The sequence below is a fragment of the Archocentrus centrarchus genome, chromosome 2 (assembly GCF_007364275.1).
Source record: "Archocentrus centrarchus isolate MPI-CPG fArcCen1 chromosome 2, fArcCen1, whole genome shotgun sequence".
Taxonomy (NCBI): domain Eukaryota; kingdom Metazoa; phylum Chordata; class Actinopteri; order Cichliformes; family Cichlidae; genus Archocentrus; species Archocentrus centrarchus.
Genome location: NC_044347.1, coordinates 18,744,843 through 18,770,966, shown reverse-complemented (window position 1 = coordinate 18,770,966; position 26,124 = coordinate 18,744,843). Strand labels below are relative to the sequence as shown.

General features: G+C 42.9%; 1 protein-coding gene across 3 annotated transcripts in view; it reads left to right on the top strand.

Annotated features, from left to right (window-relative positions):
* Positions 1 to 5,020: 5,020 nt before the first annotated feature.
* The window catches only part of LOC115794749 (histone deacetylase 4-like), a 73,974-nt gene continuing 52,870 nt past the window's right edge, over positions 5,021 to 26,124 (top strand). For 2 of the 3 annotated variants that reach the window (XM_030750410.1, XM_030750394.1), the window contains exons 1-2: positions 5,021 to 5,186; positions 7,994 to 8,374. In XM_030750410.1, coding sequence (XP_030606270.1) covers positions 8,239 to 8,374 — 136 coding nt within the window. In that variant the 5' untranslated portion in view covers positions 5,021 to 5,186; positions 7,994 to 8,238. The remainder of the gene's footprint in view (positions 5,187 to 7,993; positions 8,375 to 26,124) is intronic. The other variant, XM_030750403.1, reaches the window with a different exon arrangement.

The following is a 26,124-nucleotide window of genomic DNA, read 5'->3' as shown; positions in this document are numbered from 1 at the left end:
TGCAGCAACTCAAAATGGTGCTCGGTAGCTTGTATGGTGCCCGTGTGCTTGTATGCATGACTGACAACGTCGGGGCTCCTAATAAAAGATCTGGACCAGGGCATCACTGAGCTCCTGGATAGTCTGAGGTCAGATGGATTGAAACATAATGTCCCAGAGGTGGATGGGGGTGGGCAGTCAATGGTATCATCCAGGAACTGCCTGCATACTCTTGCTACAGTACATGACGCCAGCCACTGACATGCACCAGGAGGAACCCAGGAAACCCAACAGTGGGTCCAAGGATTTCACCCCGATACCTAATGGCAATCAGGGTGTCATTGCCCAGCCTGTAGAGGTCTGTGCGTCCCTCCATTGATATGCCTCCCCAGACCGTCACTGACCCACCACCAAACAGGTCGTGCATAACATTCTCCATGGCTTTTCCCAACCCTTTCACATCTGTCAAATGTACTCAGATCAAACTGTTATCATCTGTGAAAAGCACAGGGTACCAGAGGTGGACTTTTCCATTCTGGTATTCTGGTATTCTATGGTAAAAGCCGATCAGACTCCACGGTGCCAGGCAGTGAGTACAGGGCTCACAAGAAGATGTTGGGCCTTCAGGCCACCCTCCTGAAGTCTGTTTCTGATTGTTTGGTCAGAGACATTCACACCAGTGGCTGCTGGAGGTTATTTTGTAGCTCTGGCAGTGCTCATCCTGGTTCTCCTTTCACAAAGGAGCAGATAACGGTCCTGCTGATGGGTTAAGGACTTTCTACGGCCCTGTCCAGCTCTCCTAGAGTAACTGCCTGTCACCTGGAATCTCCTCCATACTCTTGAGACTGTGCTAAGAGACAAAGCAAACTTTCTGGCAATGGCATGTAGTGATGTGTCATCCTTGAACAACCTGTGCAATCTCTGTAGGGTCCAGGTACAAAAACAGTCAGAAAAGGATGAGGAGGGGAAAAAAACACCTGTAAAATCATTCCTGTTTTGGGGGTTGTCTCATTGTTGCCCCTCTAGTGCAACTGTGGTTAATTTCATTAACACCAAAGCAGCTGAAGCTGATTAACACCCCCCTCTGCTACTTACTGACCAGATCAATATCCCAGAAGTTTAACTGACTTGATGCTAAAGTCTGATTAAAAAGTGTTCCTTTATTTATTTATTTATTTTTTAGCAGCATATTAACTCATCTTTTTTGGCTTTATGATTACATTTGTTCAGTTACCAACAAATAGCGTTGTTTTGCTCAAGACAGTTTTTGTCTTCTATTGCCACATTAAGTTCACATCTCAGAGTATATTTTTACTCTTAGTTTTATTTTTCAGTTCAGGAGTTTTGGTAGTTGCCTTTCTATTTATTTTTTGTAATGTAGAGAAAAGTATGGCTTTGCAATTGGCCCTGAAAAAAAACATTAATAAAACTTTAAAACCATGTCTAAATTCTTTATTTAGGTGGGAAAACTTAAAAAGTTTGTCTGCGTACATGCAGAGAAATAAGGTCAATAGCCCCAAAGAGCTTACTCAAGCACAACATCAGAGATGCCTCCAAGACCGACCACATTACATAACTGAAGCGCCCTAGCTCATCCACAAATTATCATCCTCTGTTGCTATGGATACAGCTGTCCCACAGGGGCCTGCTCCAAAGGAGGAGCGACCTCGATTAATAAACGCAAGTTGTAGTGGAGCACCACAAAGCTGGTCCCGAGTTAAAACTAATAAAAGAAGCTCTTCTGACAGCAATGAAAACCCTGATAGTGAGGGAGAGAAGGTCAGCCGGGGGCAATTAAGCATCTGCCCCTGCTGAGGTGCCCTTGAGGAAGGCGAGGACTTGCTGGTGGACCGTGACCCCTGATCTCCCTGTAGAGGAGGAGAGTAAATGAAAAATGATAATGAACCAACTCCATCCAACGTTAATGATGAAAACAGAAAGCAATGTGAGTCTATGTAATTCAAATTACTTGATTATTAAAAAGAAAAAAAGATTTTGAAATGAAAAAAAAAACCCATTAAATCCTTTATAGCATGTGAAAACCTCTGTTTATGTAAGCTACAACATTTATGCTAACATTAGCTAAAAATAATCCAAGCTGAATAACAGGCTAGCCAGAAGTAAATAGTTTTAAGTTTAGTGGTTAGCTAAAAAGGTAACTGAAATTGTTTAAAGCAATGTCATAGAAACTGATAGCTCTTGGTGAATGAAATTTGAAAATGTAATAGATAAATAATTCAACAGTTTAATAACAAAACACTTAAATAATGGGCTAAGCTAAAAGTAGGCTAATGGTTAAATGCTAGCCAAATAATTAGCTATTAGCAATGGGATACTGCTTGTACTTAGCTAAAAGTAATAAGCAGCAGTATTACTCAAAGTGCAACAGTTAAATACTCTCCAGCTTTGTGACAGGGTGCGTTATCCTGCTGGAAGCAGCCGTCAGAACACGGGTACGCTGTGGTCATGAAGGGATGGACATGGTCAGCAACAATCCTCAGGTAGGCTGTGGTGTTTAAACAGTGCTCATTTGGTACTAAGGGGCCCAAAGTGTGGCAAGAAAATATCCCCCACACCATTACACATCCAGCAGTTAGTTGACAGAGGTGGCATCTAGTGTGGTCTTGTGCTGCTGAAGCCCATCTGCATAAATCACAGACTTGTTGCGCATTCAGAGAAGCTCTATCTTCTGCATATCTTGGTTGTAACGAGAGGTCATTTGAGTTACTGTTGCTTTCACATCAGCTTGAAGCAGTCTGGCCATTCTCCTCTGACAGCTGGCATCAGCAATCACAGAACTGCTGCTCAGTGGATATTTTCTCTGTAAACCCTAAAATCTACTACATAAATAAATGTAGTTTCTTTCACTAATACACATGCCACCTTCACTTAAATCACCTTTTTTACCCACTCCAGTGCTCAGATTGAGCTTCAGCAGGTCGTCTGGAACACGTCTACGTGCCTAAATGCATCGAGTTGCTGCCATGTGATTGGCTCAGTAGATATTTGTGTTGACAAGCAGTTGAACAGGTGTACCTGACAAAAAGTGGCCTATGAGTGCACACCCCCAAGGTCACGGGTTAAAAAAAAAAAGGTGCTTTACTGATGGAGCAGCTTGGAACTTTGAGAAACCTGGAGGTAGATTAAATGTTTTAACTTAACCACATTTTACAGTTTAGTCCTGTGGAAAAAAAAAACAAAAACAAAAATTCATTCAAATCAGAGGTGTTAAAAAAATATTCACACAGATAAACAATGGGGTATTGGCCGGCTATGACTGTGTAAATGATTGCACATCACATGACCGCTGACATCCTGGTTTATGAGTTTAGAAAATTTTAAATCAACTTTCCCCCTTCAGCTATATTGAAAATATTTGTGATGGAGCGATGTTGATGAAAATGAAAATAAGCTTCTTTCCTGTACTGAACTGCAACTTCAGTCGCTTCCCGGCCCAGAAATCAAATCCTTCCAAAACTTCTCTGTAGACTTCAGCGAGCCACCGAAGGAGCCTGGGGGTTATTAGAGCAGACTTAAATCATAGCAGAGCCGTGCAGCCTACTCGCAACTTGGTGAATAATAACACTGTCTCCGCCCGCAGATGTAGCCTATATAGAGACTGGTTAGCATATTACAGTAATCGAGTCAGCCGGAGCAGGCAGTAGTGTTGCAGGTTTGCCTGTGGGTGGCTGCTGAGATGCACAATCAAATATAGAGTAATGGAAATAAAAGCATATTGGATTAGAGCAGGCAGTGGGGAGGGCGTTTCATGTTGCAATGCACAAGAATTGAATAAAAATGCTTGTCCCGTCCCGTTTTGGATGGTGCAGCTGGAGTAAGGTTAGAATTATGAATGGTAATTACAACATAAATAGTTTAATAACACATTATAAAATGTTTATTTTTAGTAGCAAGGATTGGGCCTCTTTCTGCTTTCAGTTTCACTCACCATCGATTTGAGCTCAATCTATACATTGATAGCAGCGTTCTTCAAGCTTGCTTGTTCTTCTGTTGTAGCAACAAGTAGTATTTTTACATAAGTACACAGATAACTATTATAACTCTTATTGGGGTACTGTAATAGCATTGCAGCACTGCTACTAATGGAACTGTCTTGCAGTGTAACGATGACACAATGGCAGATAAAGCCATTATAAACTAGGATAAGGTTATTAAAAAAAAATTGAGATACAGATTGAGATTCAAGACTCTTTATTGTCCTTATGCAAGCATAACGAAATTATGGCAAAGCTCCCTCACATGGTACATAAAATTTAAATAGCAGATAAATATACTGACATGCATTAAACATAAGAACATTGGACATAAGAATATTGCACGTTTTGCCTGAATATATATATATATATATATATATATATATATATATATATATATATATATATATATATATATATATATATATATATATATATGTGTGTGTGTGTGTGTGTGTGTGTGTGTGTGTGTGTAATTTATCTATATGATGGCTGTAATGATGTGGAGCTGAGAAGTAGAATAAATGCCATAAGGTAAAATACAACCCTGGAGAAGCACAGGCATCCCAGGATAGTAAATTCTAACATTTAGGTGCTATATCTTAGAAATCAAATGAAACAAATTAGGATAATGTCTAATCATAATGCACTACAAGAAGTATCACAGGAAAATGTGTACATGCACGCCTACTGGCTCATAAAGCTGCGCAAACTTATCCAAAGAAAATAATGAGTAAAATAACAGGCTGGGGAGCTGCATGCACGGATATTACTATACAGGACACGCCCCAGAAAAAGTTTTTTCCTCGGCCATAATCACCAGCGTTTAACCCGCCACACACACACACACACACACACACACACACACACACACACACACACACACACACACACACACACACACACACACACACACACACACAGACATATCACGCTGTCTGCTCGTAGATGATCGCATTTTCATCAGCCTGACCCCGCCTCTGGTGAATGCAGGGGCGCTCCATGTGACGCTGGGGCTGTAACAAAAATCCAGTATGGCGGAATCTGTCAGGAGATGAATTTTTTTCTTCCCCCCCTCCTGCGCTGAGAAAAAAAAAGAGGAGGAAAGAAAAAAAAACCCTCAGAGCGCTAACATGGGAGAGAAATAATAATATTAAAAAAGCCGTGTTGGGACACATGTTGGGACGACTGGCCTCCTCCCGGCCCGCGTAGGTGAGCTGTTTTGGTGTGCTTGTGGCCGCCGTGAGTGAATGTGTAGCCGAGCAGCGCCCGCTTTGATGTTGATATTCAGGCAGGGATGCGATGCACAGACGGGATTCATCAAAACAATGTCCGGCTGAAGTTTCCACTCCGCTCCTCTTCGCTTTCGCCTTCTCGCTTGCGTTTTGAACGACTCCCTCTGAGTCTCGAGTCGCGTCTGAATGCGGTAGGAATGATTTTTTTGCGTCTTGTAACCATTTCGCTACATAATATCCTTACGGGTTTATTGCACTATTGCGGGCGGGAAGTGTGTAGGCAACAAGGGGTAGAGGGGGTGGGCGGGTGGGGGGATGTTTATTATGCCGATTGTTGCTGAGCTATTTATAGAAGAAGCGAAGCCTTAGGCTTTAACGCAATAAACAGTGTATTCAAGCTCCTCTATCGCCTTTTACCCGTGTTAATGGCGAGGAAGAAATGCTTGAAATGAAGGTACGGGCCTGCGTAAGTGTGTGTTTGAGTGTGTGTGTGTGTGTGAATGGTTCGGGATGGGCGGTGGTAATTCTCTGCATGCGTCAATCTTTTTTTTTTGTGAATGGGGGCGTACGAAGCTGTTAAAGCAACATCAAAGCAGCACATTACGGCTGCTTGCAAGTGTCTCCTTGCCCATGAAACGGTTCATATGAGGAGATATTATTCTGGGAAGGTGCATTAAGTCGTTTGTCATGGTAGAGAGTTTGTGTTTGGGCTGGCGGGGAACTGTGTGTACCCACCTTTTTTGTGACTGGCATATATATACAGCAGCCAGGCTTACTGTTAATGTTAACAGTTATGTGCTTATTAATTTTTTTTTTTTTTTTTTTTTTGTCAGTGTATGCATCCTTTTTTCCCCCTTTGCTATTGTTGGTGTAATTTTCAAGCATCACTCTGTTTTTAGTCTGTGTTTTTACCATTTCCTCACTTTGGGCTTCAGGGCTTGTCTCCCCAGATCTGTCACCCTGCATCAAGCAAGCTCATTTTAGGGACAATGGCCTGTGGGACACACACACACACTCATGAGTACCCCTCCCGAGACAGATGAGATGCCCTGGAGGATTGGTGTTGCATGAAGCCCCCCTGGAGTGTCAGCTTCTCCCCATGACACACAGTCCCCCTTCTTGTCCACCCTCCCTCCCTCCACCACTCCTTGCTTTGCTTTTCCATCACAAAGCACAAGTGTGTGTGCACTGTGCAGTGACCGACTTTTTTTTTTGGAGGGGGGGGGGCAATTTGTCCTGCGGCTGCACTGTCTGCCCCTCTTGTCTTGAGACCCCCCCCCAACTCCTTTCCCTTTAATGCACACACACACACACACGCATCCCATCCTGCTTCGTAGGACCGTTGAGACCTCTGCCAACACACACAAGGGCGTGAACACACTCTCTACCCCCATGCCTCCGCGGCTGATCCTTCGACCTCGCCCTCGGGCGCTCTCACCCCTTATATTTGTAGTAGTAAAGTCGGCTTGATAGTTTGGGCCCGAGCTGTTATTACATCTGACACCCGCGCTCCGGGCCCGAGGAATTCAGGTTACTCTCCGAAAACAAAGAAAAGAGCAATCGTATATTTCCAGAAGCAACAAGGAGGCCAATCAGTTACCTCCAAAAACAAAGAAGAGAGCCCGCTCCTAGGCAAATAAAGGAATCAGCATTTTCTTCTTTTTAATGAGACCTTTCCACCCATGTAGTGTATCGTCATTTTTATTTATTTATTTTTCTGTAGAATCCATGAGTGCCCCAGTGCAAAAGAAGCCATCTCCAGGAAAAGCAATTTATTGCCTGATTAGTTTACAGCTCCTCGCAGTGTATCATTGAACCCGGGGTCGCACTGAGTTCTTGGAACTGCGGAGTATTTTACTTTGAAAAACTCATCAGTGCATTTCTAGGAGCAGGATTTGACGATTAGCTAATGTAGGAAGTGTTTGGATATCCACACGTTTAGATGGATTTCGTCTAGGGTCAGGTATACTCGGTGCCAAAAGGCTTTCTAGTATTGTGAAAGTTGTTTACTTTGATTAAGACTGCTTTCAAAGTGAAACCATTAGTTTATCAACTGATTGATTCATTCGCAAGTATGAGGAAGGATTAATCCAAGCCTGTGTGGCTGTGTTGGGAATCGATCTGTCAAGAGAAGACCTCTAAAATGCTGTATTAGCTGCATTTAACTCATTGCTTCTGCTTACTGTGTAAATACATGTTGCTAAAGTTATAACTGTTATAGATGACCATAGATGAAAATATCAGGTCTATAATGTAAGTGATATGCAAGACCACAGTCAACAGTTGGCACATCTAAACAGGGTCACTATAAGATCAGCACTGTAAATAACCCTGTGTGAGGCATTTAAAGGATCCATCTGTCCAGCCTTTCTTTTTTTTACTGTTCATACCGCTTACAATCCTTAAACTCATCCTGTGTATAGACTTGATAACATTACTACTATCAAGTTATATTGCTATTTTTAATAACTGGATCTGGATGGATTGGTTTATATGCTTTATAAATATGCAGTGTACATGTAACTACAGTATATGAGAGTTATATTTCTTAACTTTCTAGTAATGTATTTAAACTAGTAAAGACTGTGTGTGACTTGTGGTGCACAGTGCTGGGAGCATCTTTTTCCTGTATTGCCTCCTGCAGAAAAAGGTTTCATATTGATGCATACTGAGCAGCATACACACAGAACCAATCTGTGAACTAATGTATCCGCTCTTTGTTCTCTGATGTTACGCGCTGGTATAAAACAGTCCTGACGTAGTCCTTTTCATCCTGTCCCATAGGTTGGTACCGGTGCTAAACAGCGAGTTGCCGCTCTGGTTGGAGTTGCCAAATCAATAAGCTAATGGAGATTGGCTGCTCCCGCTGCTGGACGTCTGCTTCCTGTTTCCTGTTTGACCGTCCCGAGTGTTGGATCAGCCTGAACACGCGTTCAAACACACACACGCTCCCCTCCCCTACCTCCCCCTCAGCTCTGGCAGGCTAAGAGCCTCCTGATCACCACCCTGTAAATCACATCTGTGCTTGAATGCACACACACACACACACAAACACACACACATCTATTCTGCAACACACACACGACGAGCCGGGCACTCACTTGCCGTACAGCGTGGACATCTACTCGACCAACCTGGCAGCGATGACCTCGCACAGCCACCAAGGTAAGATGTTTGTCCGTCACTTTTTATTTGTCTTGCACAGGTAGAAATCTAGAGGGTTCACTCAGTCTTCTTCTGCTAACTCGTGCACGTATAAAGGTCAGGTACATGCATCCAGCTGATATTTGTCTTTTATTAAACAAGCAAACACCACAGTCCACAGCTTCATGTGGCTGTTACTTCACATTTTGGGAGTTTTGAATAGACAGAATCTTATCAGTGCCTCTTTTAGTCGAGATGTTTTGCAGAACATGAGGGTTTAAATACAGGAATGGCTTTAAACACTTTTAATATGTGAAGGAAAACCAGGTCCAAATGAAAGTCTGTGAATGTGACTACAGTAATCCAGCATGTTTAGTGCTGTTTAAGTTGCTTTACGTCACCTACAGTGATTGCACCTGCAAGCCACTTTGCAGCCCACCTCCACCCCAGCTCCGTCTTTCATACTGTCCACTTAGTCTCATATCTGTTGTTATTGATGCCTGGTTCTCATCCATACCACCAAATACAGACTACTGCAGATAGAAATTATGATTACAGTGGTCCTGGATGCTATTAAAACGATGTTTAACTCACATAAAAAAGGGCCTGAAAGTCAGACTGTAGGTGTGAATTTTGAGGCGTTTTCTCCGACACCGTCCACGCAGCTGAAACACTTTGGGAATCACTCTGAAAATCTTTACCTGTCATGTGCGGATTAATGAGAATCTAGCTCACATTAAGGGAAATCTGTCTGCCGCTACATCTGCCGTATTGATGTATGCAAACGCTTTGATTATGAACAGAGACGGATCGCGGCTCGCTAAAAACGCAATAAAACATTTTAATCTGGTCTTATTACTGTTAATGGGCTTGATTCAATATGAATGAGCTCCAGAGGGGCGAGAGAAAACGTCCATAACATCGGCTCATTAAAAGAGGCTCCGTTTCCTCTTTGACGACTAATCAAGCTCAGTTTAGAAGCTTTGGCTTGTGTTTCCGAGAGTTGATACATTATTTAGTAACCAGCTGGCAGATGAAAAAGGTTAGTTTCCTGCCTCGGCCCGTGTGGTACCTGACGGTGTCGACCGTGTTTACTTTATACACCTGGGAGTGTGTGCAGTATAAATACCACAGCTGAGGCAACCACCGGGCCCCGAGGGATGTGAGCGAGCTGCAGCCTCAGCCGGCGCCCTCAGTCCTCCAACATCTCCACCGCTGCCACATGTGAACACATCGCAGAGGGCAGAGAGGATATTTGGCCTTGCATGTGCATGCTGTTTAAGTTACATATAGCCCCCCAAGCCAGGTCACACCTTCTCTTTCTGTAAGCGTGCCCATAATAACCTCAGATAAGAGCAGCTCAGGAGTTAGACAGCCAGTTCTGTTAGCTCCAGACATTAACTCATCATCTACAGAGCTGACAAAATTAATAAGCCGCTAATCCTGAGCAATGATTTTGGCATTATTAACTACTAATATATGCTTGGTGACACATTAAATGATGAGAAATGCATCATAATGAGCGGTGAAGTGTCAAAAGAAAGATAAAAGTGTCAGCTAATATTCACTAAATACATTAATTACATATAGGGCTCTGACCCTTTTTAAAAGTCTGCTTTTATTTGTTTTTGATGAATCGCGCAGTCGATAAGTTTCACTTCCGTATTTTGTTTCAGAGAGTGAATAAGAGTGACTTTAAAAGCTTTAAAATAGAATTAGATAATAATTGCATTGGTCTAACAAGATAGAAAGCATCAAAAGCAAAGTTCATGAAAACAACCACAGGACATTAATAAAAAATAAAATGATCAAAAGGAAACAGGACACCCTAACCTGCTGTCTTTTAGAAGAGAATTACAAAAACATTAAAGATGTTGCCATTTTCATCTCGATAGGCAGACTCTTCCACAATTTAAGGGCTGTAATGACAAAGACCCCGTCTGATTGCAGTAATCTGCTGAGCCCCATTCACAGACATACAGTACTGTGCAAAAGTCTTAAGTTACCCCTCATTTCTTTTGCTTCCAAAGAGCCAGACGTTGGAAAGACCAGAGAGCTCTTTCTGGAGGTTTTTCTTTGGATAGCGGCTGCTTTTTCGCTCATTTTCAGTTCAGTCCTTGTACCCGAACACTTTCAGAGGAACTCCAGGGATGAACCAGTGTTGTGTCTACACATAACAGACAACTTGGCCAAGTACCAATTTTAAATTGTATCTTTAGGGACTGTCGTAAAACACATAATTTTACCCATTTATTTGGTTGAATCAACAACAAAAAATGCCAAAGATTACAGCTTTATGGGCATAAAATAGTATTTTTCCACCAACAAGGTGATTGCCAAAGTGCTATTAGCTGAAAACTTGGCATATCTCAGCATAGTGTGCAGCGTGTCCTTAAAAATTTTAAGGAAACTGGACAAGTGGAGGATTAAAGAAGAAGTGGCAGGCTTAAAAACCTATGTAGAGCAAATGAACAGTCTCTGAAAATCATGTCATTAGGAAGTAGCAAAAACCTGCCATTCACTGAAGCCTCATCAGAAATGGTCTCAGTGGAAGGATGGCTGCCGAGAAGCCATTAAGGAAGGGAAACAGGGAGAAAAGGCTGAGGTGTGCCACATTACACAAGAACTGCACTGAAAATCAGTGGCAACAGGTCTGATGGACGGATGAATCCACGTTTATAAATTTTAGTTCAAATCATCGTCAAAATGTACAGAGGAGGAACAACAGTGAGTGTCTACAGCCAGCTGTAGAACAAAGAACCAACTATTCCTGAAGACTACTTACAGAAATGAGAAGAGAGGCGCAAAGGAATAAAGCTATTTCCACGTATGTGTGCACATGTTCCAATAAATTGCCGCACCTATTTCCCGTTTTCCAGAATATAAGGAAATGAGGGGTGGCTCAAGAATTTTGCACAGCACTGTAAGTGAGTGCCCTGGCGCCTAAAGGGTTAACATGGCCTTAATGTAATTTGGGGCAATGTCTTTTAATGCTTTAAAAGTGGTAAGTAAGAATTTAAAATCGAGTTATGATAGCTTAAGTTAAGGCTGTGAATGGACTTTAATGGAGTTAAATGCAGCGGTTTACATCGTTACGCTTTAGAAATGTCTTAAAGGGGTAATCCACCGATTTAGTATTGCACTTAGGAGACTTACAAGACACCGATTAAAAAATAAAAAATAAAAAAATCGAACAAGCAGAGGCTGCAATGTCCTCACTTATAACTCGCAGTGTGGATTCACTTCCGAAAATATCTTTCATTAGACCCCTGTGCTTAGTGAGCAGCTGAACTTGATGACAAATATCAGCAGAAATCCCCTTCGGTAAATAAACAAAAGGCTTTTTGCGATCAATAATTTCTCCTTTTGCACCAGAAATCTCTGAAATAATACTCCTGTCATTATTTGATCACAGTGCGATTGTGTTAGAATGAGACGAATAATGATATTGAATCAATGCCCAGCTGTGAGCAGAGCCGAGGCAGGAAACTTCACTCAGTTCTGGACAGGCCCAGCAGCAGCAGCAGCAGCAGCAGCAGCAGCAGCAGCAGCAGCTGATAGAAAAGACAAACTAACCGGCTCCTGTCACAATATGAAATGCAACCGTTTTTAATTTCACACCCTGCCCTCCGCTACCTCTCACATCCGCAGTTTGCTTCCCACTGTAAGCGCGTACAGGGATGCCCTTGTTAGCTCACCCCTCGCTGAAGCAAAAAATAGCTGCGATTCTTTGTGCGAGACCCAGAGATACGATTCATACCTGCAGCGGCTGTTTCTCACTGTCTTGTTTGCTCGCGGAAAGCCTTCAGAGGAGGTGATCCCGGTCCTCAGAGTGCTGCCAAGTGTGGGCGTCAATTTGAGGTGTTGCTTGTCTTATTTGAATGACAGCTTCGAGACACACTTGTTGGATGTTGGTGCAAAGAGAGAGACGGGAGAGAGGCAGCCAGGAGACATTTGAAGGAATGCGAAAAATGGGCAAGGCATTGACCTTGTGGCGCTTGCCAGGCTTTTTTTTTTTTTTTTTTTTCACGGAAATGTGTGTGACAGTGATATTTACAGAGTGAGGAATTTCTTCCGAGATCTCTCTCTGTTAATAATTATTCTTTTGAGAAGTACATGCAAGAGAGAAGGCTTCAAGATGCGTCTCGACAGTCTGCCCCTATCACTGTTAAAAGCGAATTAGTTTTTATTTTGAGTGCAATTACACAACAGCGGCTCTGTTCTCGAGGTGAACAATAAGACTTTCAGATCCACGGCTTTGTTGTGCTCTTGTGTTCACAGTGTGAGGCAAAGCTGCCAACTTTCTTCTGCTCTGCACTTATTTCCAATCATCTACCAGCCCCCTAAGCAAAAGCTTTGGAGGGAGTGTGTGTGTGTGTGTGTGTTTGTGTATGTGTTTGAGTGCCCTCGTGCAGCGGCTCTGGTGAGTGTTTGCGTGCATGCCTGCTTATATGCCATTTTTGTAATCTGTAAATGAGCTTACCAGCAAGCATGTTTTTTGATCCAGGACTTACTCATTTTCTTTATTAAAGCAGCAGCGGGATTTTTTAGATTAAATATCATTTACCACAAATCTCTTCCCAGAAAAGTGAAATATAAAACGCTTTGTTGGGTTTGGATTTCCCAGAACAAAAAAAAAAAAAGGGGGTCAGCCCTGATAAGGCCTGTTTTTCTTTTTTTTTCTTTTTTTTTTTTTTTGCACAGATATCAGCAAACAGGCTGGAGTGTTTGCACAGGAGTGAGTGCTTTGTGTGCCAAGAGCTTTAGCACATTAGCTGGCGACATTTATTTTACACTCGTGCTCAGCGGTGAGCTAACACGGGCAGCCGTGTGGTGCTAAACGGGGCGGTTTCTCTAAATGTCACGCTCAGGATCGATAGTTCGGAGCACAGCGTGTTCGGTATAACTTAAGCATCCTGCAGCACCCACGCAGATTCGAGGCATTAGCGTGACAGTTAGAAAGTCAGGTCCTCGGCAGGTGTTGGGTTCTTTCCCATGAGGTTGTGGTCGCTCGGCGAGCACCCTTATCAGTTCCCGGTAACAATCTGGGCTTCCGTTTATATAGATAAAAGAAGACGCCCCGTAAACCACGCACATCAGATAAACAAAGGACGAAACCAAAAACCAAAGTCTTCTCGTAACAGAGAGAAGGATCTAAACTAAAAGGAAAAGCGGTTAGGGTGTGACAGCCTTGCAAGACTCAGGTTTGTATCATTCAGTTCTTTGGGTGCATGTCATCCCCTTCTCCCCTTCTTAAACAAAGAAAAGATGCATTTTCCTGTAATCCATCAACCATTTGCATGTATGATTGAAGAAAAAGGGGAAAAAATGTCAAATTAATAGCAAAGGACTACCCCAGAATGAAAAATACACCCTTTATTAAAAGTATTTGCAATTTAAAAAAAAACAAAAAAACAGCTGAGACCAAATCCATGGCATGTACAGGCTCCCAAAACCATTACACTGACTTTAAATCCGCTTTCGCTGATTGATGTTACCTAAAGTCTTTGGTTTCTACCGTTGAAGGGTCAAAGCTGGTTGGCTGAGAGTGCACACAGAGAGAGAGAGAGAGGGAGGGTTGATTGTGAAATTGATGCAAGCAGGATGAGCTGTGAGGGAAAATGAAGATTTAAAAAAAAAAAAAAAAGAGCAGCCAGCCTCCTCAGGTGTTACGGTGCCTCACTGAAGAGGGAAGGTGATGCCACTCGCTGGCAATGATTTGTTTTCATCTTAGTCAGAATCACGCCGGCTTTCCAGGAAAGCCTGCATTGTTTATCACTGGGCCTGCAAATGAGTCACCACACACACACACACACACATGTGCACGCACGCGCACATGCACTCAGGCCACTGAATGGTTACTTAGTAAGTGCCAGGTGTTATTTTGTGAATGAGAAGTTTGAACTTTATATTGTTGCATGCAAAAAAAAAATTAAAAATTAACACTTTCTGCGAACGCTATCAAAAGCACGTCGACAGCCGAACATAAACTGTGTTCAGATTAGATTTTTTACTGCTTTATTTTGCAGGGTCTGTGTGGGTGTGAGCGCCTTTTATGGCTCCGAACTGGTGAACTTGACACAGTGCTCCTTTCCTCGAAGGCTCAGCGGTATCTAGGTTACAAGCGCCCGTTTCGAGGTTTACACAGCCTGGAAAACGCCACAAATCAGGGAGGAAAATAACATAATTTAAAATAAACACTAATGAGGAGGGTCAGAAGATTACATTGCTTGGGCTGGTACCCAAGATTAGATAATTCTCTCGAGGTCTCACACATACACAGATTTATGTCTCAGACAAACTAGTCATACTGAGTTTGCATTAAAAAAACAATTTATGGATGCAGATGAACAGGGAATAGCAGTGATTTAAGAGTCTAGCCAGTCCTGTCAGAAATTATTGCTTAATTGCATGCAGTTTAGTTGGCTCTTGTTCTACACACAAATACTGCTCACCAGCTTTAAATAAGCTGCTGTCATGGTTAAAAGTCCCCTATTAAAACAGTTTGTAACAAGTTAATAGAACTCTTGCATGCCTCCAGAATATTTATTTCAAGTCTTCACTGATAAATGTTTATAAAATGCTTATAACCCCCTGGTTTGGCCCTTGGATAGACTGGCAACCTCTCTGGGGTGTACCCCGCCTTTCGCCCTGTGACAGCTGGGATAGGCTCCAGCCCCTCTGTGACCCTGAATTGGGCAAGCAGTTAACAAAAAAATGAATGGCTGGTTAGATGGACCCCTGGTTTGAGCTTTGCTCCAAATAGTCTGTTAACGTGTCTGTAGCTTTAAATTGAATTGAACTGCTGCTGACTATGAAACTTTCAGGAAGTGGTCTGCAAGTGACTGCAGGTAATGCCAGATCTTCTACTCTCTGGACTCCTGCTTGCAGTTGTGATAAAGTCCAGAATGAATGGGGCCATACACAACTGTGGACCAAAAATTTAAATTTCATGGGGTAAAGCTAAATTTATTTCTTCTGGCATGATCATCTTTATTATGTTTTTGAAAGAAAGGGTTCAGTCAATGCATATAGTTCCATTATTAGATTTTTTTTTGCAGGTTTTGACTGCAGTAAAACGTGTCACATCAACATGAGCCACTTCACGGCATCCAGGCATGAAGATAGCAGCAGCAGAGAATTTCTAGCAGCAATTACATGCTGCACCTAATTAATCCGCTAAAACAGCAGACCTGCGTTGGCCTCGATGCATTTCTGAACACACAGTGAGTTACGAGAGCGACAGCATGGAGTTTATTTCCTATTTTACAGCTTATACCAGTGATAAAATATGATTTATGTTGCTCATAAACAGAAAAAAATAGTCTGCCATAATTGGATTCAGTGGACATAAGAGGATTGATTATTTGCTGAACAGGTACTGTAAAACAATATTAAATTGTAACATTTGCCTGGCTCTTGGCTAGCCAAAAATATGGAAGTGACCTCCACCTGTATTCCTTTTAACAGCCAGTAGGGGGTGACTTCTCTGGTTGCAAAAAGACATCCAGTAGTGCAGAAATCTGTGGGAAAACGTCTCCAGAAAACACTTCCCTGATGACTTCATTAGTTCGGTTACTAATTTGAAGTCATATTAAATAAAACATGAAGATCATTTAGTAAATTTTAGTGATTCTATGGGTCAGAAAGGAGACTTATCCAAGATCTGCTCATTGACTTGTTACAAGTCATTAGCTAGAGCCCAATCGAGATAGGATTTTTAAGACCGATGCTTTGTGATTTAACAATCAGATATATCAGCTGCTGTTTGTGCATTTGTGGTGTTCTGTCTGTTGACCACAGGGAAGTTGCAGAGTGGCCTCTGGTGGACAAACTGTGCAACATCAACACTCATAGCATGACTGAAGGGTGTTTCTCCTGTCTCTTGTTTGTTTTTTAGTTTCAATGTACTGGCCAGTAAATGAAAATCATTTGCTGATACCAATATAGCGGCAAATAACTAATATTGGCCCATAATATCGGGCTCTATCGCTAGCCGGTCATCGGATATCACAAATGGAGCCAGATCCACACCTTGCTTGTCACATGCAGATGGCAAAAACACTCAGCTTTAGTTTCCATAATGGGACTTCAGTCACCAGTTAAATTCAATTCAGTTTTGTTTATATAACCCAGTTGGGGGTGAGGGGAGGGAGACTTCAGCCCTGCCGACACAAGAAGCGATTTGCTCATCGCACATTGTTTTGTTGTTGCTGGTTGGTTGCTAGTGGACATTGCCAAGGCCCAAGAGCTAGTTTCAATAGCCGGGGACCAAACTGCCAGGGCCTCTGCCTACGACTGCTGCACGACTCACATCAAAAGGAGCCAGTTGAGGTGATTTAGGCAGCAGAAGATGGATGGATAAAAAGCACCAAAATCCATTGAAAATGCATTTTCAGCATATGGAACCATGAACCACTACCCCAAATCAAAATATACAGTATGTGGTAACTTGTATGGCCATGTGTTTTCAAGACACTGTTTTCTGGTGGCGTGTTACTGTATCAGAAAGGGGAGAAAGATCAAAAGTTTTGCCATCTGGGCAGCAGAGATGCAAGTGTTTCTCTGCATAATAATGTGCAGTTCAATAGCACCGCAAACGACATCATTTGTCATGATCATAAAGTTGACTCAGCATCTCTAAAACATATTTTAAAAAAAGGGGAACATTATAACCTCCACAAAAGTAGGATTTATTGCAAGACTGTATTGCATTGCATTGGTTTTAGCTTACAGACCTCATATTAGATTTAAAGCCATTTTTACATGCAGTGCTGCCTTCTGCCTTCCAGACAATTTTGAGGGCAAGGAAGAAGAAACAACTTCATAATCTAATTTTCTTTTGGCCCTCTGGTTCATTTGAACTTTCGAACTTGAAAAATTAATGAATCTGTAATTTAGTACATTTTAATATCTGAGTAGCATAACTGCATCAAATCATGCGAATTCCACTGAAGCCAAGAGCAGAGGTGGCAGTAAGTGCTACTCTGCTAATGACCAACTCTTTATATATCAGTCATGTTTCTATTCAGCTTCTGTGTTTACTGAATTACTAAGTTTATCAGAAATTATGTGGGCTTCGTAATGTTTAGTTCAGTTTGCTTTAAATGTTTTTCAAACTCTACAAGAACATCCATAGATCCAAATTTTGCCATAATTCCTGTGGAGGTAGTGTTCAACACAAACAGACACAGGGCAGCTGTTTTAGATGCAAGTAAACACTTCACAATAAAAGCCCTGTTAAGAAATGACAGGCCTCTGTCATCTGAAATACTTGGACTTTTAATTTGAAGCAATTACATGAAATGTTGAGTTTGTATTGTGGCAAAGCTTAAGGACGTTAACTAAAACATTGCAGTTTTATTAATTTCTTTAGATTTTGCTATCAAAATGGGAAATAGTTGCATTGATTTATTGAAACATGTGCAAACATACATGGAAATACAGAGTTTGTACAATTCTAACGAGCTATAAAGTCAATATTTGCTGTGGCTGCCTTTATTCTTCAGCACAGTCTGAACTCTCTAAGGCAGCTTTCTTGTCATTTCTTTAAGCAGTCTTCAGGAACAGTTCTCTAGGCTTCTTGAAGGACCTTCAAAGCTCTTCTTGGGATCTTTGCTGCCTTTTGTTCCATTCTCTGTCAGGATGATCCCACACCGCTTCAGTAACATTGAGGTCTGGGCTCTGGGGAGGCCAATCCATGACTGATAGTGTTCCACTGTACGTCTTTCTATCCAGGTATACTTTTACTGCACTGGCAGTGTGTTTGGGATCATTGTTTATGCAAGCCTTTGCCGAGCAGATGGTATTACATGGTGGATCAAAATCTGATGGTTCTTATCTGTGTTCATAATTCCATCAATTCTGAGAAGATCTCCAAACCATGATAGAGCCTCCACTGTGTTTTACAGATGGCTGTAGATACATATTGACATGGATGTGACCCCCCCCCCCCCCCCACACACACACACACACACACACCTGTTGCCACTGATTTTTCAGTCTAGTTCTTGTGTAATGTGGCATACCTCATTCATTTTTCCTGTTTCCCCTTCCTTAAGAATGACTTCTTGACAGCCGCCCTTCAACTGAAGGTTGAATGCATCTCTCAAGTCATATGTCAGGTTTTTGCTGGATTTATTCCTATTTCTTAAAGACTGTTCATCTGCTGTAGATAGTTTTGTAGACCTCGTACTACTTCTTCTGTCCTCCACTTCCTCAGAATTTTTTCCTACTTCTTAAAGGCATGACTTTGAGATACTGTTCATTTGCTGTACATAGGTTTTTAAGCCTGCCACTCCTTTAATCCTCTACTTGTCCAGTTTCTATTAAATTTTTAAGGACACACTGCACACCATGCTGAGATATGCCAAGTTTTCAGCTAATGGCTCTTTGGGAATCACCTTGTTGGTACAAATGCTATATTATGCCTGTCAAACTGTGTTATTATTTTTTACAGATTCACAACCGTGGTTCATCTCTTGATTTAGGTGCCTTTTTGATGCTTGAATGAGTCATAGGTCAGTGAATCACTCAAGGTTTCAGAAAGCCTGGAGAACTACTGCTCAAGACCACTTTAAAAAAAAAGATACAGTAATGTAAAGAAATGAGAGGCGGCTGAAGACTTCTGCTCAGTACTGTACATATTTCACCCTAAGTTGTTCTGTCTGCTGAAAAATATGCTTACAGTTTACTGAATGTGAAGCTCTGACACCACGAGTGCAGTGGGTATCTAATCCATTTGCAAGTGTTATCCTTTCTGTACTTTAATAAGTGAAAAGCAGCAGGTTAATGAGAACAAATGGAGTTGATAATTATTAATATTCAAACATAGGGACTTAAAACTAAAACCCCCTTGAAATGCAGGCCTTGTGTAGCTAGAAATGCAATGATTTTCACAACGCTCCAACACCGCCACTGTTAGTGTAATAGTTCAGCTCCAGATCCTCTTTGTGTGTTTACTATCACCTCATCTGATCTGTGGGGAATTTTGGCAGGTATGCTGTGGGACTGCTGCTGACGTAAAGCATACTACAGACACGCACATGGATATACCCATGGTGTAGGGTCTCCCCCCCCTCGCTGGTTGTGGTAAAACTGACTCACGAGACCTGCACTGTAACTTACTGTATAGTGCAAGCGTGTATCCGTGCACAAGAACAGTTTTCACCAGCATCACCTTCGCAGGGGTCCATCAGACGCTTGCATCCTCAGCACTGTGACCTGTGTTGTCACTGTTTCTCCTCTCGCTCCTTTTTAAAGTGCTGAAAAATAAATCCCAGAGGCAATCTCATACTTTCTAGGTAATTGTTGTCGTGACCAAAAACTAATTTTGCAAGTTTATTAAGGCAGGCTTTAATAAAAAACTCAGGCTCCCACACTGTCACCCTGCTGCTGACAGTCTTGTAGTTTGCCTTATCATACATGGCAGGGCCAGAAAGGTGATTTATTACCTTTCATTTTTACTTAAAAATTAAAGCTTTTTTCTCTTTCTTTTTTTTGACAGGTTGCTGCTTCGTCTGTTAATCTCTCCAGGATAATTTTTTTGCCTCCTGTGAACCATTTTTGGGTCTTTACCCTTGCCTTTGACAAACACCGCGGTACAGTGTGCACACAGATCTCTGGAAGGCTATATGTCTATATTATGGATTTGCGTTTTATTACACCTGCCAGATACTATTATCAGGGAAGCGGCAGCACTGAGATTTAAGGAATAGGGTTGGGACTGGAAGTTTGGCGGCTCGTCCTAACTAGTAAATGGAAAAAGCTGAATAAGAAGCCCTTTTCCTTCCTGTTGCAAGAGAAACTGAGGAAAGTGAAGCGCGCAGAAGTATGACACACGTTTGCTTACTGGTTCACTAGAACTGCCACAGTAAAACTAGTTTCCCTGGGCTATACTGTAACGGCTGAGAAAGAGGAAGCTCGTATCAGGAGTTTAAAATAAAGTAAAAGCTACTTGCAGCAGTTGAGCAGAGTTCAAAGGTGGTTTCATGTATTAAAGTTACATTTTCTAACTGTAGTTTACCCCCTTACTGCCACTGACCTCTTTTCAGTCTCTTCTCCAAATGCATGTAATCACTGCTCAAATCCAGAGGTGAAAGGGTTAAAAGCTTTCACTGCAATAAAGAGGGCCCGGCTTATCCCTGAGTCTATTTTTAGAAGCGCACACACAAGATATGTGCACGTGCATGCATGGCGAACAAACGATCATTATTTTTGGTCTCCCGTGCTGATTCTCCTCATCGTGATCGAGCAGCTTTGTTGCCGTGTGTCGCCTGGCTAAAAACGGGAGCACGGGACAAGTGCATGCGTGACACAACCGCGGCCCCTTTTGTGCGGGCTGTCATTGTGCGAGGTGCATGAGCCTCATCGAGGGTAATTTCAAGCCTTATTGTCACGTTTGCCTGCCGTCCACTTGTGCTGACATGTTGTTTCTCCCTTCCAAAACCCAATTACGAAATTGTGGCAGATTGCAAAATGCACTTCAGCGGCGTGTTCTCACAATGCCGCACCCTCTCTCCCTCGCTGAACCTGGTGAGCACAGATGAGGCTGCTGCCAGCCAGACGGTCTTGTCGGTGCCGTCCTCCCATGCGCCACCAACTTGGCTGAACATGAGAGTCCATCCCAGAACAAACCCAGGGGGGTCTCTTGTGCAACGGCTGACTCCCCTATATGCAGAAGCTTCACTTTGTCCTCACGCCAGTGAAGTGCAGCAGCATCCTGATGCACCCCCCCCCAAGAAAAAAAATGCCTAAATATAGTATTTATGCAGGATGATGTCTCAGTACATGAGAAAAGCTCTGTTTTTAATTGGTAGCAGGACAAAGACAGCGGAGAGTGAACATGAGCTAATGAAAGGAATGGGACGCATCTTTTGTCCCCGCGTCTTTTGTCTTGTCCCAGCCGAGAAACGGGATACACTGTGTTCTGCCAACAAGCTGTCAGCGGCAATTAGGGTTTACACTGCTGCCTGGGAGCCCAATCCTTGTGGCTTTTGACATGGTGCTCCACAATGCTTGACATGAAGCATAGTAGTCTGGCCAGGGCATCAAGGAAATACTACTGTTACGCAAGAGGATCGAAGTCTCATCTTTGCTGGAGCTCCAAACAAATGAACGCTTGAAAGAGTTGAGATACAAGAGGGGAAAAAAAAAGTTAAACAGCGCTCTCCTTTGGTGTGTATTCAGAGTAGGTGCAGAGCAACTGTGAGCTCTCATACTGTGGGTGTTTGCTGTTGTAAGGCCCAGTGAGCATGTCTTTATGGTTGCATCACAAATCTCCTAGCAACCATCATGGATGCCCATTAAGAAGAGTTTATGAAAAATGGACAGAAGATCGCTGTCAGTTGAATAATTCACGGGTTCCAGGTTTTGTGGCTCAATTTGGTGCAATATCTGCTTTTTGTGTCATTAAATAAATAAATAAATAGCAGCGCAGCCCAGCGAGCGACCCCACAGTGTAGTTCAGGGGTGGCCAACTCCAGGCCTCGAGAGCCGGTGTCCTGCAGGTTTAAGGTGTGCTGGATCAGGAACACATCTAAAACCTGCAGGACACCGGCTCTCGAGGCCTGGAGTTGGCCACCCCTGGTGTAGTTATTTGTGACGCAGCTGGGACCGCGGCCGTCTGCTCGGATATCTACCCTGTTTCCAGAAGAGTTGGGACAGTGTGTCAGATGTAAATAAAAATGGAATCCAATGATTTGCAACCTTATATTTAACTAAAATAGTTGGAAAAACGAAATGTTGAAACTAAGAAATGTTACTGTTTTCTGAGAAAATATGTAGCAACACACGCCCCTGTCCAAAATGTTTGGGCCGGTTTCGTATTGTGTTTCATCACCTTCTGTTTTAATAAAACTCTGCAAGCGTCTGGGAACCGAAGAGAATGATGTTTTCTCATTCACGCTCCCCTGTGGAAGTACAGGGCCTCTTTATGTCCTGCTTTTCTTTAAATAATGCGCTAAACTTTTTCATAGGCTGGCAGGTGTGGACTCTACGCAGACCAATTTCAAACTTATGCCAAGCGTGGAGTAAATTTTCACCATGAAAATTTGAAATCATGAAAGCAGTCGCCTTGAAAACCCACGAACAGCGACAAGTACAACGTACTTATTGATGGCTGGAATGAAGTTTTTTTCTCTGAGCCCTTTCCTTTTTTTTTTTTTTCCATAAATGCAAAGCTGAATCGTACAGCTCCAGCTGCCCACAAAACGGTGTCAAAAAGTTTGTCCTCTCTTTGTGATTGTCAGTGGCATCCGGAGGATCCAAGTTGATGGGTTTTCCCGAAGCAGCGTTAATTGAATGTTTTTGCAAACTTGAGTGCAACTATCTCTTTATGCCATTTTGCCTCACTGCATAGTAGATTTAGTATATATGCTGGTGTGATTTAGCCTCTTTTACTACAGAGCCATGCTGCTGGAATACAGGCAGAATGTGGTTTGGCGTTATCTTGCTGAAAAAATTCAGGCCCTTCTGTAAAAGATGCACATGTTGCTCTCATATATATGATTTAGCATTAATGGTGCCTTCACAGATGTGAAGGTTACCAATGCCACATGCATTAATGAACCCTCCTGCCATCACAAATGCCTGCTTTTATACTCCGAGCTGATAGCTCTTTTGCAGGACAGTTACATGCATTTTTAACTGGCATGTGTGGATTTTTTGTGACAGAGCATGCTCACTTGACACTGATTTTTAGAAGTGTACCTGAGCCCAAGCATTGATTTCTACCTCAGGAGCTACTGGGTGGTATATTGCCACTAGAATGTCCCATCTGGGATGTTTTTTTGTGGAAATGAAGTACCTACTCCAGTACAGGTACCTCTGAGAGGGCCCTGTCTGATGAAGCATAGCGCTGATTGGTAAACACTGAACAGGCTCCAGATTGCTGCTCTTTCAAACATCATAAAATTCAGCGACTACAACAAGCAGCTATGCAGCAGCTGTCTCGCTTCCACCCAGGTCATCGAGTTTCGATCTCACACTTAATATTAATGCACATTTGGCACACTCATAATTGAGATCATAGTCAAAAGCAGTGGCAAAGTCATTATGTAACTTTGTGGATCCTACACCACAATTGAAACAGGGAGGCTGAAAGGGCCAATTTATGGGACCGTTCTTGTACATTTGTGTGCAGTGGCAAGATGCCCGTTGCCCCAGCTCTATTGAATGTTTGGCATTGTGTGCCTGTGGCGCACAGTGAATTCAAGCATGCACATATTGAACATGACTTCTTCAAATATTTAAGATGCAATTTGGACTACTGTAGAAGTCCAATTGTCCAAAGTTATTTGCTTTTATTCAAACAAACCAGTTAGTCTTCAAAATGTGAATTTTTGAGTTTCTCCTAAATGCATCGCTTCTTGAATGGAAGTTTCACACTGTTACTGCTGCGCTAATAACAGACATATAAACCCTTATGGGTTTGCATTGGTGTCAGTGGCTACAGTGCAAAACTGTTTCCCCTGTTCCTTCATCAGTGCCTTTCTTGTTACACAATCTCCTCAGTTTTAGTCTTTTAGGTATCCTTATTGAAGCCCACCTCATGACTGTAATGCATTTTTGGACATGAAGCACACACCCACAGCATAATTACCAAATTCCTACTCATTTCATATTTTTTTGTCAGATGTTTATGTTCACGGAGAAAGACACACTCAGACGCCACACCAAATTGCATTACCACTGTATTTTTCCGACTCCGCCAACACGAAGTGAGGGTCAGATGGTTGTTTCCGACTTGTTCATGGGACGCAAATTGGCCGAGGCTCACACAGGGGTCACCCCTTCTGTTTTTATCGGAGTCCATGACGTCAGCCGGTGCCCTCGGGAAGCAAATTTGCGACCCTGAGGAAAAGGCTCTTCAAGGAGAGGCGTGTTTGATTAATCGTATTGTTCCTGTCTGGTTCACCTTGCTCACTGGAGTCACCCTGGACGAAGCAGCCAGAACGGAAGTGCGCTGAATGTAATGAGGCTGGAGCATCCTTCCTCTCTTTCTCTGTCACTGTCCCTCTTTGTAAACGCCACAGTGGCACAGACAGACGTCTCATTCTCATTTCTCCTACATAACAAAGGCCTCTGTCAACATACAGTATGTAGTCATTGCCAAGACCGGGTCAAGTTTGCCTCTTGTCTCTCTTAGCAGTGCGGCGGACAGAGCCCTCCACCATTTGGTCAGCTCATTACTCCTGCATCTCTCCCTGTTTATAGCGCCAGTCACAACATACATGTTTTTGATGAGCAGTAGCTGCACTAACTTGAGTTGACTGACTCTCTGCCCGAGGGTAGCGGAGGCTATTTATAGCTCCCCGTCTCCTGATGCTTACCCAGTGGGACTGAAAAGATAGAACGATGGAGAGAGGAGAAGAGAAGAGAGCAAGGAAGATATGAAGTATCTATGGGTGGGGTTGGGGGGGGCGGGGGGCTGCTGTGTAACTAGGCTGCAATTAAGATTGATGGACCCTGTTGCCAAGGTATAGGGCACTGCTTTGGCGGGTTGTTGCTTCATTACGCTGACCCCCCCCCCCCCCCCCCCGTGTGTCCCAAGCTCCTGCTTTGATGGTCCTACACACACCTATGCTCCCTCCTCCACGTGAGTGTCAGGTATCAACTGTGCGGTTTGGGCTGAAAGCTTATATGCTTTGTCTAACTAACCACAGACAGAGACATGCATCTCCCTAATTCCCCATACTTAAGTCAGAGATGTAAAGCTCCTACCAGCAATTTGTGCAGAAACAGGCGTAGAATTACTCCAAGCCACAGGTGTCATGCACACGCAGATGCGCCTCATTTCCATTGCAAAATGCAGCAGCGTATGTGTCATTTGAATAGGCTCGTCAGGGGATATCAGCTATCGTTGATGCAGATGGGTTTGTTTTTAGAGAGGAGGCTTGACCACCTTGTAATATTTCCTCACTTTTTACATAAAGTCATACACCGTGCATCTGCATGAGACCACAGAAGTTTGAATTTGAATGTCACCAGCTTTCAGGTGTTTGTTTTTTTTTTTAATCGCAACACGTCGTTATCTGGCTTCTGCCAGTGAGATCGTTTTAGTCAAATAAACCCACGTATATGCTGAGATCTGTTTCAACAGGACCAAACGTGATGCTCAAGTCCACACCCAAGCCCTCGCGGGGTCTGGTGCATCGGTGGGGTGCAGCCATTCATGCAAGGTGGTGCGAGACGAATACACATACATAATCAGCTCAAAATGCGTCCTCCAGCTTCATGGCTAATTAAGAGTGCGCGTCTGTATGTATTTGCCAGTCTGGTCCAGAGAGAATTCCAGAAATAGATCATGCACAGTGAGACGCTTGCCTGTTTCCTCCCTTTTATTCCTCCGAGGGGATTTTACATGGGTTTTCATCTCACGTCCAAAGGAATAATTGCATGTTTGTGCACCTCAGATGGGTTTAAACCTTGTACTCAGGATGTATATATGGATCAGGAGCTTATGTTTTCTAAAAATATATATACACATATAGAGGATGGATGCAGCAGCAGTCACAGGTTTGCATGAAGTCGCAGTGCATGCCAATTCCATCCTTTCCTCCCTTTTTTTTTTTTTTTTTTTGCCGTTTCGTTGTTTTTCCTCCATCTTTCCATCGCCTCATCCTCCCTGCTTCCCTGTCCTCTCTCCCCTCCTTACCTCTTTCCCCCCCATACCCTGATGCATCCTCCTTCTCCTCCTCCTCCACCACCCCTCTCCGTGGCTCTGCTTTTTATAGCCATGTCTTCCCAGGGCTCGGCAGCTACAAAAGCCT